Below are 18,561 nucleotides of genomic sequence, written 5' to 3'. Positions count from 1 at the left end.
CCGGGACTCCAGGATCATGACCTGAGCCAAGGAAAGATATTTCACCCCCACTGAGTCACCCAGGTGCCCCAAGGATTTTATAAGAAAATTACTGATTTATGTCAGAAACAAAATGGGAGATAATTCTAAGATGTAAACTTCATGAGGCAAACCTCAGGAACCATTTTACTGATTTCTGGTATTTGAGTTGCATATTTAAAATCTCTTGCATTTCTTTGAAGAATTTATTTGACACTCTGCTTCAGTTTTGAAATACAGTTGAATATTTTGATCACCTATCTGTAGCTAAGTTTTTATTTTTTTTTATTTTTTTTTTTTAAATTTTTTTTTTTTTATTTTTTTTTTTTAAAGATTTTATTTATTTTTCAGAGACAGAGGGAGAGAGCGCGAGCGAGCACAGGCAGACAGAGAGGCAGGTAGAGGCAGAGGGAGAAGCAGGCTCCCTGCCGAGCAAGGAGCCCGATGTGGGACTCGATCCCAGGACCCTGAGATCATGACCTGAGCTGAAGGCAGCTGCTTAACCAACTGAGCCACCCAGGCGTCCCTGTAGCTAAGTTTTTAAAGATAGTATTTTATCTTTTTATACTTACACTAAGTGAACTACTTTTTCTCTGGCTTTGAATAACTTTGAATTGTTAGTAGAATAATGGTCTGTCCAGATTTAAATTGCATTTTATTTTTATTGGGATGAAGTTTATTAGCTGAAGGGACATTTATTGTATTTCTCCGTATTGAATGTAGACATTTCAGGAGTTTAGAACTGATTAGTAAGCAATTGAAATTTTGTTGGTTTTGCTGGTTTTTTTTTTTCACATGCAAATGTTGTGGTTCTTTTTCAACATTTTTGAATTTTGTTTTGAGTTTTACCAAAAATTCCTGAGGCCCTAGACTTAGGGTGTGTACTAGGACCTTCCCTTAGAAGAATATGGTAGAAGATTTCTAGGTCAAAATGGTGCCTGACAAGCTGTCCTAGTGTCATGATGTTCACCAACATGAAATCTGGGCATGTCTTCTTTTTTTCAGTATCAAATATTTAAAATAATTTTACTACTAATAATAATATGATTTGTGAAAAGGACTCATCTAGAATACTCAGAAAATATCTCCGAAAATTACTCTCTAAAAGGAGAAGTGCCTGGCTGGCTCAGCCAGTGGAACATGTGACTCTTGATCTCAGGGTTGTTAAGTTTGAGCCCCATACTGTGTATAGAGATTGCTTAAAACAAAATCTTTTTTTAAAAACCCAAGAAACAAAAGGAAATTTTGAGAAACTGTTGGAGTCTTCCATATGTTATAAAAGGATATAGACTCTATGAAACAAACAGTCATATGATAAACTAGACAGAAAAAAAAGCAGTAAATATTTTTTCATTGACTGACATTTCATACACATAGGCTAAAGAATAAATACCAGTAGAATTAGAAGCAGAATGTGTCCCCTAAAACATTAAAGAGGGAAAATACCAAGTCTATATAAAAGATTTAAAAAAGAAAACACAAAGTATAGAACAAAATAATATAAGTGAAACCAGTTAATTCTGTTGTAGATCATAAATATAAATGAATTAACTCCTTTGAGAAAGACAAAGATTTTCTTTCAGAGTGGAACAACAATAATCCAAACCAAAACCAAATTTATGTGACATACTCACAGTGATTCACAGATGTTCAAAGTAGCTACAAATGATACCATTGAAAGTGAAAGGAGGGGGCCTGGGTGAGTCAGTGGGTTAAAGCCTCTGCCTTTGGCTCAGGTCATGATCCCAGGACCCTGGGGTCCAGCCCCACATTGGGCTCTCTGCTCAGTGTGGAGTCTGCTTCCTCCTCTCTCTCTCTGCCTGCCTCTATGTCTACTTGTGATCTCTGTCTGTCAAATTAATAAATAAAAAATCTTAAAAAAAAATAAAGGGAAAGGACAGTTCACAGAATGGGAGAAAATATTTGCAAATCATACATCTGACAAATAACTTGAATCCATGTAAAGATCTTGTAGAACTAAACAATAAAAAGACAGCCCTATTTAGTTATTTATGTAGTATGCATGCACAGCAGCAGGGAGGGGCAGAGGGAGGTTAGAGAATCTCAGGTGGGTGCCACAAGTCGTGTGGTGCCTGATGCAGGGCTGGATCTCAGAACCCTGTGATCACAGCCCAAACCAAAGTCAAGAGTTTCACTTAACCAGTTGAGCTACCCAGGCACCCTAAGCCCAATTTTAAAATGGTGAAGATTCTGTCACTATTTGAAGATGACATACTACTATACTTAGAACACCCTGAAGACTCTATCATAAATCTGTTAGAACGGATAAATGAATTCAGTAAAGTTGCAGGATACAAAATTTATATACAGAAATCTGTTGCATTTTTATACATTAATAATGAATTAATTCTACTTCCGAAACCAATAATGCACTGTATGTTAACTAAGTAGAATTTATATAAAAATAATGAAGTAGCAGAAAGAGGAATTAAGAAAATACTTCTGCTTATAATTGCACCAAAAAAAATAAAATACTTAGGAATAAACTTGACTGAGGTGGTGAAAGACCTGTATTCTGAAAAAAATACACAGCAGTGATGAAAGAAATTGATGACAACAAAATTGGAAAGATATTTTATGCTCATGGATTGGAAGAATTAATATCACTAAAACGTCCATATACCCAAAGCAATCTACAGATTCAATGCAATCCCAATCGAAATACCAGTAGCATTTTCACAGAAGTAGAACAAATAATCCCAAGATTCATAAAAGACCTCAAATATCCAAAGCAATCTTGAGAAAGAAGAAAACAGCTGGAGGTATCACAATCCCAGATTTACATAGTTTTAATAATCAAACTGTATAGTACTGGCACAAAAATAGGCACAGAGATCAATAGAATATAATAGAAAGACCCAAAATAAACCCACCCTTATATGGTCAATTAATCAATGACTATGGAGGCAAGAATATACAATGGGGGAAGGCTAGTCTCTTCAAAAAATGGTGTTGGGAAAACTGGACCACTTTCTTATGCCATACACAAAAATAAGTTAAAAATGAATTAAAGACCTAAATGTGAGACCTGAAACTGTAAAACTCCTAGAAGAAAATGTAGGCAATAATCTCTTAATACATTGGCCTCCGCAAGCTATTTATGAATGTGTCTCCTTAGGCAAGGGAAACAAAAGCAAAAATAAATTATTAGGACTACACAAAAATAAAAAGCTTCTGGACAGCAAAGGAAGTCACCAACATAAGAAAAAGGCGATCTACTGAATGTGACAAGGTATTTGTAGATGATATATCTTTTAAGGAGTTAATATCCAAAATATATAAAGAAGTTACAAGCTCAACAGCAAAAAACCCAAACAATCCAATTAAAAAATGGGCAGAGGACTTAAAACCTACAGATGGCCATCAGACGCATGAGAAGATGCTCAGCCTCACTCATCATTAGGAAAAGGCAAATCAAAACCATAATGAGATATCACCTCTCACCTGTCAAAATGCCTAGTATCAAAAAGACAAGAAGGGCACCTGGGTGGCTCAGTTGATTAACCATCTGACTCTTGGTTTCGGCTTAGGTCATGCATGATCTCAGAATCATGAGATCAAGCCCCACTTTGGGCTCTGTGTTCAGCATGGAGTCTGCTTTCCCCCTCCCACCCTCTCCCCCTCTGTCCCTCCCCTCACTTGTGCGTGCATTCTCTCTCTCCCAAAAATAAATAAAATCTTAAAAAAAAAACTAACAAGTGTTGGCGGTAATGGGGAGAAAACAGAGCACCTGTGTACTGTTGGTAGCGTGTAGCCACTATGGAAAACAGTATGGAGGTTGTTGCTTAAAAAATTAAAAATAGAAATGCCATACAGTCCAGTAATTCCACTACTGGGTATTTACAGAAGAACATGAAAACACTAGTTCAAAAAGATACATGTACCCCTATGTTTACTGCAGCATTCTTTACAGTTGCCAAGATACGGAAGTAACCCATATGTCTATCCATAGAGAGTGTATAAAGAAGAGATAATATTACTCAGCCATAAAAAAATGACATCTTGCCATTTGTGACAACATAGATGGACCTAGAGGGTATTGTGCTAAGTGACATAAATCAGACAGAGACAAGTATCATATGATTTCACTTACATGTTAAATTTAAAAAACAAAGTGGAAACAGGCTCCTAAAATACAGAGAACGAATTGGCAATTCCCAGAGTGGGATGGTAGGGGATCAGCAAACAGAGGTAAAGGGGAGTGGGAGGTACAGGCTTCCAATTATGGAATGAATAAGTCATGGAGATGAAAAGTACAGCAGAGAATATACTCAGTGGTATCACAATAGCATTGTATCATGACAATAGCTATACTTGTGAACATAGCAGAATGTATTGAGTTACCAATCACGATGTTGTAAAACCTGACACTAATGTAAGTTGTGTTCAGCTATACTTCCAAGTTTTTTAAAAAATGACAAAGAATCTGAATAGATATTTCTCCAGAGAAGATAGAGGAATGGTCAGCAAGCACATAAGCAGTAATGATAAACAGTTATTAGTATTAGGGAAATGAAAATCAAAACCAGAACGAGACACTACTACATACTTACTAGGATGATTATAATAAAAAAGGTAGACAACAATGAGTGTTGTTGAGTATATGTAGAAATTAGAACCTTCCATACATTGCTATTGGGAATGTAAGATGATGCAGTTGCTTCAGAAAACAGTTTGGCAGGGCGCCTGGGTGGCTCAGTCATTAAGCGTCTGCCTTCGGCTCTGTTCATGATTGAGTCCCACATCGGGCTCCCTGCTCAGTGGGAAGTCTGCTTCTCCCTCTCCCACTCCTGCTGCTTGTGTTCCCTCTCTTGCTGTATCTCTCTCTGTCAAATAAATAAATTACACCTTTAAAAAAAAAAAAAAAGAAAGAAACAGTTTGGCAGTTTCTTAAAAGTAGAGTCACTACATGACCCAGCAATTCTACTCCTAGGTTTACTCAAAAGAACTGAAAGCAAAGCTTTATAAACACAATGTCCATAGCAGCAAAACTTATACATAAAACTTACACACATGTTCTTAGCAGCATTATTCATAATCGCCACAAAGTAGAAACAGCCCAAATGCTCAACAACTGATGTGTGGATAAATATATTATCTACAATGGAATATTATTCGTCAGTAAGAGGGAGTGAAATACTGATTAAAAAAAAAAAATAACTACAGCATGTGGGGTACCTGGTTAGCTTGGTCAGTTACATGTCTGACCTCACTCAGGTCATGATCTCCAGGTCCTAGGATCAAGTCCTGAATCCAGCTCCCTGCGCAGCAGGGAGTGTCTCTTTCTCTCTCTCTCCCACCCACCCCCTCCACTGTTCATTTTCTCTCTGTCTCTCAGATAAATAAATAAAATCTTCAAAAAAAAAAAAATTACAGCATGGATAAACCTTAAAACATTTTGATAAGTGAAAGAGCCCAATCACAAAAGACCACATGTTGTATGATTCCATTTGTATGCAGTGTCCACGACAGGCAGATCTATGGAGTAGATTAGTCATTGCCAGATTGGAAAGGTGGGAGAGAGGAATGAAAAGTGACAGCCAATGAGTGCAGAGTTTATTTTAGGGGGATAAAAATGCTCTAAAATTAGATTATGATGCTTGCATAACCCTACATATATACTTAAGAAGGTTGAATTGTACACTTTATTTTTTTTTAATTGTACACTTTAAATGATGAATTGTATTGGTCTGATAGGCTGAATAATGACCCCAAGGATATCCAGATCTGAATTCCTGGAATCTTTGTATGTTACCTTGTATGGCAAAAAGGACTTTGTGGTGATTAGGTTAACAATCTTGAGATGGGGTGATTACCCTGGATTATCTGGGTATAGCCTACGTCTAACTACATTGTCTTTATCAAAGGGAGACAAGGGGAGATTGATAAAGAAGTAGAAGATGCATTGGTAGGAGTAAAAGGTTGGATGCAGGGAAGGGGGGAAGGGGTCAGGAGCCAAAGAATACAGGTTAGAAGCAGCTAGATGAGGCAAGGAAATGGACTCTCTCCTAAAGCCTCCAGAAGGACCAGCCTTGCCAGTAACCTTGATTTTAGCCCAGTAAAACTAAGAGAATGAGTTTCTGTTGGTTTAAGCCACCAAATTAATGATCATTGTGGCAGCCATTAGAAACTAATGTGTAGGATATGTGAGTTATAATCTCAATAAAGCTGTTAAAAATGTTAAAAGTAAAATAATAGGCAAAGGTGTGTCAGACAAATACCTACAAAAAATAAATCATGGATCACAGCATTAATATCAGACAAAGCCAAATCCTTAAACAAGTATTAACTGAGAACCGGAGGTAATTTGATATTGATAAACAGTATAAATTTATAATGCACCTTTTTTGCCTCAAACATTAAAGCAAAGTGTGTAGATCAAAAAATTACAACTATAAGAAAAAATAAAGCATGACAATGGCAGGAGGCTTTAATATCTTTATCAGATTAAGGAAGAAAATAATAAGAATATAGGGATCTGAATAAAAGAATAAGGTTAATATAAAATATGTATGCTAGCATTAATACTATATAAGGAGAGAATATGTCATATTTGAAAAATTACATGAATGGGTTATAAGACTTGACCAAATATATTATTAGGCCCCAATGAAGATCTTAATAAATTGTAAAATGCAGAAATTATACAGGCCATATGGTTGGGGGGGTTTTTGGTCCAAGGAACTACTTCAATTTTGTTTTTCAGCTAGAACTACAGATCTCTCTTTTTAAAAATTGAAACATAATTAACATGCTGTATTTTATTAGTTTCAAGTATGTAATTCAGTGATTTGACAATTCTGTACATTTCTCAGTGCTCATCAAGATTAAGTGTACTCTTAACCCCATTTATCCATTTCAGTCACTTCTCCCCTCCCGCTATGCTTCTGGTAACCAACAGTTTGTTCTCTGTATTAAAGAGTCTAGTTTTTTTTGGTCTATTTTTCCTTTGTTTATCCATCTGTTTTGTTTCTTAAATTCCACATATGAGTGAAATCATACCATATTTGTCTTTCTCTGACTAACTTATTTCACTTATCGTTTTACCCTTTACATACATCCATGTTGTTGCAAAAGGCAAGATTTCATTCTTTTTATGGCTTAGTAATATTCCATTATATATTCCAGTATTATAATATTCTATTATGTGCATATGTATATGTACATATATACACACACCACCTCTTTATCCATCCATGCATGATGGACACTTGGGTTGCTTCTATATCTTGGCTATTGTAAATAATGCTGTAACAAACTTGAAGGGTACATATATCTTTTCGAATTAGTGTTTTCATTTTCTTTGAGTAAATACCCAGTAGTGGCCATATTTTTCACCATGATACAGAACATTTTGAGCTTAATATCAAAAGATAGACAGGAAAAAGTATTCAGCCACATAGTACATAAAAACACTTCTTAATTTGTAGACTGTTTAGATAATATAAAAGCAAAACTTAAAGGTTTCAGTTTGAGCTGGTTCTCAAAGGAATATTCATTACCTTAATTTTTTTTATATACAAGAAAGATGGAAAAGAAGTAAACATCTAATTCAAGAAGCTGGAAAGGGAATAAGATGAGTCTAAGAAAAAATAGGTTAAGTAAATGTGGAAGTGAAAAAAATTAAGGAGTTTGTGAGCAGAAAAAGTAGAATTGTTACGTTCAAGAAGTGATACTATGAAAAGTCCAATAAAAAAGAAAACTTCTAGCATGCTAGTTGAGGAAAAGGGAGAAGAAAGCAAATATATAGTCTTAGAAATTAGAGGAGTCATAGCCACAGTTAAGGAAAGATTGAAACTTGTAAGGAAATGCTGTGCCTTAATCTGTTTTTACAAATTAAGAACCTCAACTAAGTGGACAGTTCAGTAAGAAAATAAAATAACTAAAGTATATGTAAACCTCAGTAGAATAAACATGTTCAAAACTGAAAAAGTATATCCCTCAAAGGGGACACTACTCTGATACTTTGGGTAACTCCTCTTAACCTTCAAGATACAGAATATAATCTTAAGATATACTGATATTCAGAGTCGTATTAAGTAATTAGAGCCCATTGTTTATCATAATCAGTATGCAATGTATTGCATATAATCTTGTTAATAGTTAAGGAGATGATTTAGATGGCTAACATTTATTGAGTGCTTACTATGTTCTCAGTATAGTTATAAGCACTTTGTATAATCTCATTTAATAATTTTAAAACTGGTACTTGTATTTTGTCCTCCTGCCTATAGCTGTCATTTTCCTTTTTGCTTTTATAGCTATAGTCTGCTGAAAAACTCTAGAAAAGTTAAAATTCAGTAGGGCTGTTCATCTTTGAAATAATAGATTTCAGATTTTTTAATTTATTTTTTTATTTTTTTAAGATTTTATTTATTTATCTGACAGACAAAGATCACAAGTAGGCAGAGAGGCAGGCAGAGAGAGAGGGGAGGAAGCAGGCTCCCTGCGGAGCAAAGAGCCGGATGCGGGGCTCGATCCCAGGACCCTGGGATCATGACCTGAGCCGAAGGCAGAGGCTTTAACCCACTGAGCCACCCAGGCGCCCCTAGACTTCAGATTCAAGATTGTCTGTTATTTTAAGAGTTTGTTGAAAGAGGATTGGAAACATTACTAGTCCTTTTAATAGTTAATGCTAAATTTTTTCTTATATTTTATGGCTCCATTTATTTTTCCATACTGTGTTTTGCCCATATTACTTTCTTGTCCACAACTGGAGTGTATAGCAAGGCACTGTAAACAAAACTAAGTGACTCACAACAAATGGAAAAAATGTTTTCATAAAATTAGTAACAGCAATTGCAGTTTGTTGAGTATTTTATTTTATTTTATTTTTTTTTAATATTTTATTTATTTATTTGACAGACAGAGATCACAAGTAGGCAGAGAGGCAGGCAGAGAGAAAGGAAGAAGCAGGCTCCCCGCTGAGCAGAGAGCCCGATGCGGGGCTTGATCCCAGGACCCTGGGATCATGACCCAAGCCGAAGGCAGAGGCTTTAACCCACTGAGCCACCCAGGCACCCTGAGTATTTTAAATGTACTTGTTTTCTGCTAAGCACTTTATATTTATGATTTTTACTTAATCATCAAAATAACCCTATGATACATATGTTATTATTTGTGCTTTACAGTTGTAGGAATTGAGGGTTGAGAGCTTAAGTATTTTGTTCAGGATCACACAGTAAGTAGCAAATTAATGATTAATGTTCTTTATAAAGAGCTGTCAAAAATTAATAAAATTATGAACAGATGAATAACAAAGACCCAAAGATGTGTTTGAATATGGATTAGATATTAGGTGATACTAAGGAATTCTGATATTTTTGTAGGATGTGATCATTGTACTCTAGTTATGTATGAGAATGCCCTTGTTTTTCCAAGATGCATGCTGAAGTATTTAGAAGTGTTGCAGTGTCTGAAATATACTTTAAGTGGGGATGCCTAGATGGCTCAGTCAGTTAAGTATCTGCCTCCAATCTCAGGATCCTGGGATGAAGCCTGGAGTCAGGCTTCCTGATCCGCAAGGAATCTGCCTCTCCCTCTCCCTCTGCATGCACCCCCCGCCCGCTACCCGCACCAGCTCGTGCTTTCTCTCTCTTTCAACTAAATAAGTAAAATCTTTTAAAAATAATAATGAAATAAAATATACTTTAAGTGGTTAGCCCAGAGAATATCGTGTGTGTGTGTGTGCATGCATGTGTGTATGTGTACAGATAGCAGATAAAGTAATTATGCCAAAATGTTGACAATTAATGAATCTGGGTGGTGAGGGTAGAAGGATTTATTTTACCGTTCTCAACATCTTTCTGTATATTAAAGCTTTTCATATAAATTCATAATTTCCAAACACCCAAAGACAAAAGAGAAGACATAAATGGAAGGAGGAAGTACAAGTGCCAAACAAAATTTTCAAAGAAACGGGAATTAAAACAGAAAGCTACTTTACACTGTGAAAAAGATGTACAGCTTACAGTGTTGGCATGTGAAACCGGCAGTTTAAATTGGTGTAATTTTCTAGAGGGCAGATTGGCAACCGGTATAAAATGTGCCCCCCAGATGTATACTTTTTAACTCAACTTCCTTTTGAAATTTTATCCTAAGGAAATAATCGGTCAAATGAGCAAAGATGTATGTACAAGTATATCCGTCACTGTATTCTTTATAGTATTTTTTTAAAAAAATTCAGAATAACCTTAATGTTCAAAGATAAGGGATTAGTTAGATAAATTGATGACTTGTGCAGAGATAGGCCTGCTACACTGCCTTTAAGTATGATGACATAAGTCTTTCTATTAACTTTTTCATGTGGAGATGATGATTAAGTGAACAAAGCAACTTACAGAACCATACATAGAGTTTGGGCCTGCTTTAAAAGTAAATCTGCATTTTATACATGTTTATGGAATTGTTGAATGGAGAGGATTGTTGTAACTAACATTTGTGTAATAAAGCAGATTTATAAAACTTAGAAGTAAACATATTCTCAATAGTTCTACCAATAACCTTGAGATGTAGGCATATTACGATTATTTGCATTTTGGAAGAGAATACAGGCTCAAAGAGGTTAAGTGATTGGCTCGAGATTCCCCAACTTATTTTTTTTTAAAGATTTTATTTATTTATTTGACAGAGAGATCACAAGTAGGCAGAGAGGCAGGCAGAGAGAGAGAAGAGAGGAAGCAGGCTCCCTGTGGAGCAGAGAGCCTGATGAGGGGCTGGATCCCTGGACCCTGGGACCATGACCTGAGCCGAAGGCAGAGGCTTTAACCCACTGAGCCACCCTGGCGCCCCCCCCCCCCCCCGCCAACTTCTGAATGGTAGAGCCGCTCTCAAGATTTGGGTTCAAGGTGATGGAATATTACATCTCCCATAGGTTTGTCCAAGGTATTAAATATGGGGTTTCAAATTTAATTTCATTTTCTTAGTCCTTGCTTTCTCTTCTAAAAGGGAACAAATGAAGCCGCCTTCCGCTTCTCCACAGTGCTGTGTGTACTTACTACTGATGTGCTTTTATTTGTATGATTATTTGATTAACTTCTATCCCCAGCTAGATTGTAAGCTCTGAGACAGGAGGGACTGGATCTACTTTGTTCTCCATCATGCTCCCAGTACCACACATTGCCCCTGCCATGGGTGCTTAGTTGCTGAGTAGCATTTGTTGCCTGAATAAAGCATCTTAAACGTTTGGCAGCACTCAGCCATGCAGATTTGACTTCTAAGTTATGATCCTGCATTGGATCTCAATTGAGACCTTGAGATATAAAGAACTGTGAAGTTAGCTAGTGTCATTCTTTATAGTGCTTGTCCCAGTTTCTAATTATACTTTCATTTTTATGACAATTTTTATGTTTGTCTTCTCTGCTAGATTGAAATATGCACAGTAATGGGACACTGTGATGGGTACATTTGCTTTCCGATTTGCCCCCAGCTCTTCTTAGCACAGCATAGAGGAGATGAATAGTATTTGTTTGATGGCTGGCTGGCTGGAGGAACTGCTGGGTTCAGAGATCACGTATGCCATGTATGTATTTGTAATGTGAGGTAGGGAAGTAACCTAAAACTAGCTGAACTCTCAGAAAGGGCCTTTGACTTGAATGTATAATGAGATTGCCTTATTTAGAAACTCAAGGTTTCTTTAAGTTGCTTGGGATCTAGCCTCTTAGATCTAATATTCTCTGAAGGTTTTGTTTGTTTGCTTTTTAAAGATTTTATTTATTTGTCAGAGAGAGAGAAAGCACAAGCAGAGGGAGCTACAGGCAATGGAGAAGCAGACTTCCCACTGCAAGGAGCCCGATGGGGGCCTCGATCCCAGGACCCTGGCACCAAGACCTGAGCCAAAGGCAGCCATGTGACTGAAGGAACCACGCAGGCATCTCTCTTTGCAGTTTAAAACCTTTGTTTCCTTAAGCCTCAGCTTTTTAAAACAAAACAAAATAAAATAAAAAGTTAAAGGACCTCCGGAACAACTCCATTGGGTGTTTTGGCCCTTTCGAATATCCTTCTTAGTGAAGGTGTGGCTCCCACCTAAAAGGCAGCATTGTTAACATTTAGACAAGCGAATTCAGTTTTGCCCGTGGGTTGGTATTAACTAGAGTGGGCACATATAATTAAAACCTCCGCGTTTGTGAAAACTGTTTTTAAGTTTTGATTTTTTGAGTAGTTCCCCACATTGATTTTTCCTATATGTGACTCACTGTCCTCATGTGCAAAATAAGGATAATACCCACCTCACTGAGGAGCAGTAGAAATTAAAATTTATTATCATCCTCTATATGTGTTTATAGAGAGCTGGCATGAAAAGCATTGGCAAATAGTAGATTTTTTTAAGCTGCTGTGCCCCGAGGGCATGTTCTTGGCTTACTGCCATAGCCGTCTTCTATAGAGTTGGTAGGAATAGGCCTAGAAATATTCTATTGAGGAACAGAGAGAGAATTTCCATTTTTTCCCAGAAGAACTTCAGGAGTTTCTGGAGGTGGAGCTCTTTCCTCAGAGTCAATAATCCGTAGCATTTAGATGGGGATATGCTGGCTATGACTAACCAGTTCTACAGGTACAGAAATTAGTCACAGGCACAGAGGCAAGATGTAGCCCTGGCATTGTCACCAGCCTCTTTGAAATCGTGTTTCAGCCTTCAATTCTTCTTTCCCAGTAGATGAGTAGACTCTGGAGTTGGTTATGATTTCTTGTTCTAAGTCATTCAGTTTTTTATATAGGTTTTTCAAAATGTCTTCAAGTTACAGAAAATGTGGAAGCATATTTTAAAAAATAGTAAAGTAAAAAATGCAATATGATTTACTCATATATGGAACTTAAGAAAACAAATGAACAAGAAAATACAAATGAAAAGAAAACAAACAAAAAAGAGACAAACCAAAAAACAGACTCTTAACTATAGAGAACAAACTGATGGTGACCAGAGGGGATGGGTGGAGAAGAAGTGAAATAGGTGATGGGATTAAAGAGAATATTTATCATGTTGAGCCCTGAGTAATGTAGAGAATTGCTGAATCACTATGTTGTACACCTGAGACTAATAGAACACTGTGTTAACTATACTGGAATTAAAATTTTAAAAAATAGCAGGGGCACCTGGGTGGCTCAGTGGGTTAAGCCTCTACCTTTGGCTCAGGTCATGATCTCAGGGTCCTGGGATCGAGCCCCATATCAGGCTCTCTGCTCATCAAGGAGCCTGCTCTCCCCCCGGCCCCCCCCCAACCTGCCTCTCTGCCTACTTGTGATCTCTGTCAAATAAATAAAATCTTAAATAAAATAAAATTTTAAAAACAGTGAAATAAAAAAATTTCACTTATTTACATACTCAGCAAATAACTAACACAATTTGATACAAAATATGAGATAAGGAATCCTTCTAAGTCCAGTGAGGCTTCAAGGTCCCAAACTAAGGATCCAGGGGGTTGAGAGGAAAATTAGACATCTGGACAGAGGCAGGAGACAAAAGAGGCTGACACTGGGGCTGGAGAGAGAATAGGGTGAAAGCCAACAACTTCATGGGCCATATAGCCTGTGGCCTGGCTCAGTGCCAGGTGTCCTTCAGGATCGTGGGTCTGAGGGCAGCTCTGCATTGGGGGATATTTTTACATATCTGAGATGATAACATATTTTTAATCTCAGGGAAGCATATAGGTAAGAAAAACTTTTTTGATCTTCCACGGGACCTTTCTGAAGACTCGTCTTTTCTGCAGAAAGGCTTCAGGCACACACAAGAATTATGGTATCTTATCTGGGACTGGTTTTGCAGCCTAAGGGCCCATTGGTATTATAGTGGTAGCAGCCAATTCCAAAATCCACAGCAAGCCGGTTCCATGCCCAGAACTCTAAGGGCTCTTATAAATACCCTGAACACCCTCCACCTCTGGTAATTATGAGAATGTTTGTTACTGTATCATCTGCACGTGCCTGAGTATGTGAACTATTTCAAAACACATGTTAAGTAATGATGGTGATGTCACACACTGGTTGTATATGGTATGTGTAAGAATATAAGTGATCATTTGATTTTGTAGAAATTTAAAGAAGTAAGGGAATTATGACAAGAAAACTTAGGAATTTTTCTTACAGGGAGTTGAAATTGGGTTGGGCCTTGAAAGATGAATAACTTTTTTATATGAAGCAGAATTAAAGGCCCAGAGGTAGAAAAGAACTTGCAGAAGTTAGTGAGGAAACTGAGTAGCTAGGAGGGTGTCATTCGCGTCATCTCCAGGCTTGGGCAGGCACAGCTGAGGCCCCACTGGGGGAGTCTTGGCAAAGTGGGGAATGATTAGAAAGGTGGAAATGCTGGCTGGAGAAGTTTGGACTTCATCCTATGAGAAGGGGGCACCTGTAGAAGTGGTTTTGAGAAAAAAGATAAATGATAGCAAAGTGGCTGAACATACTGGCTTTGGAGCTAGTTAAAAATTAGTTTGATTTGTAGCCACTAGCAATATGATTTGGGGAAGTTACTTAAGTTTATTAAGCCTTGTTTTTCTTAGCTGCACAATGGGTATACTAGTATTTTCCTTATAGAATTATGTGAGGATTAATTAAGACAATGTATATGTGCTTGACACATAGTAAGTGCTCAATATATTGTGTTTGATTGTCATAAGCCAGTGTTTCAGAAATATATATATATATTTATCATACAGCTCCCAAAGGGGCTTGGAGTTTTTATTACATACTTTTTTTTTTTTTTTTTAAGTAATCCTAGGGGCGCCTGGGTGGCTCAGTGGCTTAAGCCTCTGCCTTTGGCTCAGGTCATGATCCCAGGGTCCTGGGATCGAGCCCCGCATTGGACTCTCTGCTCAGCAGGGACCCTGCTTCCCCCCTCTCTCTCTGCTTGCTGCTCTGCCTACTTCTGATTTCTCTCTCTGTCAAATAAATAAATAAAATCTTTAAAAAAAAAAAATAATCTCTTCATCCAGTATAGGGCTTGAACTCACGACCCCGAGATCAGGTGTCACATGCTCTACTGACTGAGCCAGCCAGGCACCCCAGAGCTCAGATATTTTATAAATAGCAGAGGCATATAGGGTGAATTGGGGGAAAAGAGATTGGTAGGCAGACCAGCTGAGTTTGTTTTTGTTTTTAAGTGATTTTTAACTTAGTAAAACCAGTTAGTTGACAGTGACATTGGTGTGAAGTAACAAAGGCATAAGCTGTGGTTTTGGAATAGAAGATAGAAGTTGGAAAAACAAACCTCTCTGTCATCAGGTTCATGACATTATCACTTATAAAGATGCACCATTATTTGTGTACCATGAAGACTAAAAAAACATTGACAGACTCTAGCACAGCGCTGATCACTTAGAATTTTTATTTTATGCTTATTAAAGAGCTCTTTCAAGCTTATTTAGACATAGATTTTAATTGTATTGCGTTTTATATAGTATCAAAAAAGGAAAGTGAAATAAACCGATACTCCTAAAACTTCTTCACTTCCACAGCCCAGTGACTCTGAATAACTTCTTGTTGCAAAGTCATCATCGTCTGTGACATTTCATGTAATATCGTCCTCTCTGCCATCAAGAGCATGAGCGCTGCTGCATGGCTTTATTTATTTATTTATTTATTTGACAGATGGAGATCACAAGTAGGCAGAGAGGCAGGCAGAGAGAGAGGAGGGGCAGGCTCCCTGCTGAGCAGAGAGCCCATTCGGGGCTTGATCCCAGGACTACAGGATCATGACCTGAGCTGAAGGCAGAGGCTATAACCTGCTGAGCCACCCAGGCGCCCCAAGCTTCATGGCTTTAGTGAGCGCTCCACTATTGTCTCTAGAATTTTCCAAGCTGCAACAAGACTGATGCTGGTGTTTCTTGATCTTACCAGAAAGATCACTGCGGAGATTATCTAACTGCAACCAAGACTCAACATTCCTTTCTCAAATGGTTTGTTGATTGAAAAGGCAAGGGGTTGCATTCATGCTCCTGGAGAGAATAGCGGTGTTCATAGATGTGCAGCCTGGGACAGCTGGGCCTCAGGTTGCCTCATCCACAGCAATTTCAAGATGTATCCCAATTTCAGAGAACTGATAAATGAGAAAGAATATGCATCTGAGGACCGCTAAGTCCTCAGACTTAGTCAGAACGAATTGAAACACTAGCTTGATCATTCTGGGAAAGTTTAGCGAGCAACCTTAAAAACACAGTGGTCACAGCTGAAGTTATTTTGTTGTAAATTACTTGGAGAAATGCTCTACCAGCAATTTTTTTTTTTTTTTTGAAACTCAAGATTTTTTTTTTTTTAAAGATTTTATTTATTTATTTGACAGAAATCACAAGTAGATGGAGAGGCAGGCAGAGAGAGGGAGAGAGAGGGAAGCAGGCTCCCTGCTGAGCAGAGAGCCCGATGCGGGACTCGATCCCAGGACCCTGAGATCATGACCTGAGCCGAAGGCAGCGGCTTAACCCACTGAGCCACCCAGGCGCTCCAAAACTCAAGATATTTTTAAGGAATTAGGTAACACTGATAAGTTCAGCAAAATGCCTGGATACAAATTCCTAGAATTTTACTGATCCATAAAAATGGCCAAAATTGTTTGAAACTGGCTAATGTAATAGTAATAATCTAATGCTTTCCTCTCTTTGAAAATGCCAGGTATTTCTAGCATGGTGAAATTTATTTTTATACTATTATCATTCACTCTTACTACAGGCCTACATACTGATATAATGGTTTAACCTGATAGGTTAAAGTTCAAAGACTACATCTGGGCTGGTAGCATAAAAACTCTACATAGGATACAGAAATCTAGAAAGCAGAAAATAAAAGTCCTTAAAGTTGGCATGGCAGCACCAGTTGCCTATGTTACAGTAAATATATTGGCAATGATTTCTGAAACTTTCTTTTGTGTTAGAAACCAGGCTAAAACTGAATCTCTAGGATGATAATGATTAAACATGTTTGTACTGTTTTTCTGTCATCCCCTTCATTGTTTACCTATTTGGAAGGTTCTCCAACTGCAAAAGTTGTACTTTGTAGGCAACAGTAATTTTCACTTTTCCACACGGTTGAGATGGATTATGGGAACTGTTCCTTTTTAATCGTCATAATGAGATATTTCTAAGAAAGTTTGTCCTGATTGAGAGTCCAGTTTGGAGCAGAAAACCCAGGACTTAATATTGTCGTAATTTTTGGATACCTCATTTTCTCTTCCCTTTTTTCTAAGATAATGGCTGGAGCCCTGAAAGCAGGTTAATTTTCCTATCCCATCTTGTTATATTTCCACAATTCCATGGCTGCTTTTTTATCCCCTAAGGTGTCTTTATCCCCTGTGTATTCTTATAAGTGAATGAACCCGTTATTGTTGGTTGTAGGATCCCATGTCTGCCTTCCATTTCTGCTCATCATGGAGGTGTATGTGTATGTACAAATGTGCTGCTGTTAAGTTCTGTCTTTGGAGAGACCTTTCACTAGTAGTGGAAAGAAAGGAGTCAGAACAATGATTCCTGGGTCAGACCTGGGTATGTCAGAGCTACAGAGACATCATGGATTTGAAGGCTACCTCTGTCACCAGGGAGGACCAGAAAGAAGGAGGGCATGACTGTGGGATTCTCTCTGGCCCCGGGCCTTGCTGATAGTGGTACCTTTGACTCCCAGCTACAGTATAGACAGCTTGTTTCTCCCCCCCCCCCCCAGTGCCTTTCAGCTCAGCCTCTCGAGCACTTGAGTCACCTGTTGGGTATTCTGACCTTGCGGGAAAATAGTGGCAGGTTCAGATAGGCTGCTTAGAGTTTTAGAGACATAAGTCCCTGATGATCTTGGAATTGATTTTGGTAGTGAACTGTCACAGCTAGGTTTTATCAAATGGCCTGGGAAATTCAGAATAAAGAACGCCATTCCTATTAGATCTGGAACAGGTAATGGGGTTGGCGTTGAATGAAAAAATGTGATTTTAACCAAGAAGCAGTATTTCTGTAAAACTTTTCTGTCTGGCTCCTTTCTACTGTTATTACCTGCAATTTCATCATCTATTCACTTTAATTCTGTACAGTGTGATGTCTTTGGGGCCAGCGGGTATTTTTGTCTGCTAGCTGTAGAAGTGTTTGCTCTTAGGGCTCCACCGTGGCTGAGGGAGGCAGCCCCACCCCCTCCCCGGTTGCTTGGCACCAACCCTCCCTGGTTGTTGGGCATCTTGTTTACTGCTGCCCTTAATTCCCTGCAGGTGCGGAAGTACAAGAGCATGATCCTGGAAGACCTGGAGTCCGCCCTGGCAGAACACGCCCCCGCGCCACAGGAGGTTAACTCCGAACTGCCACCTCTCACCATCGATGGAATTCCGGTCTCTGTGGACAAAATGACCCAGGTAAGGGGCGGGAAGTGAGGAGGAGACAGAAAGACAAGTCGCCCGGGTGTGGGCGGGCCTTCTCAGTTTTATGCTTAGTGATACCAGCAAGAGAGAGAGATACAGGTTGGGGTCTGACAGCGTCTAGCAGGGTAGCAGCCTTGGGGTAGAGAATGTAGCCTCAGAAGAATGCTGTCCTCCATGGTTGGCAGTTCTTTCCTTTCATTTGGGCCCTTGGGTTC

General features: G+C 38.3%; 1 protein-coding gene across 12 annotated transcripts in view; it reads left to right on the top strand.

The window, feature by feature from the left end:
• NRF1 (nuclear respiratory factor 1) overlaps window positions 1-18,561 on the top strand; it is a 145,647-nt gene that overhangs the window by 64,416 nt on the left and 62,670 nt on the right. For all 12 annotated transcript variants that reach the window (XR_004277128.1, XM_032306097.1, XM_032306098.1 and 9 more), the window contains exon 5: window positions 18,200-18,340. Coding sequence is in view for 11 of the 12 variants with exons in the window: in XM_032306097.1 (XP_032161988.1) it covers window positions 18,200-18,340 (141 nt within the window). In the remaining variant the exon portion in view is untranslated. The remainder of the gene's footprint in view (window positions 1-18,199; window positions 18,341-18,561) is intronic.

Source organism: Mustela erminea, chromosome 11 (genome assembly GCF_009829155.1).
Source record: "Mustela erminea isolate mMusErm1 chromosome 11, mMusErm1.Pri, whole genome shotgun sequence".
Lineage (NCBI taxonomy): Eukaryota > Metazoa > Chordata > Mammalia > Carnivora > Mustelidae > Mustela > Mustela erminea.
Note: the sequence above shows the minus strand (reverse complement) of the source record. Positions and strands in the feature narration are given on the sequence as shown.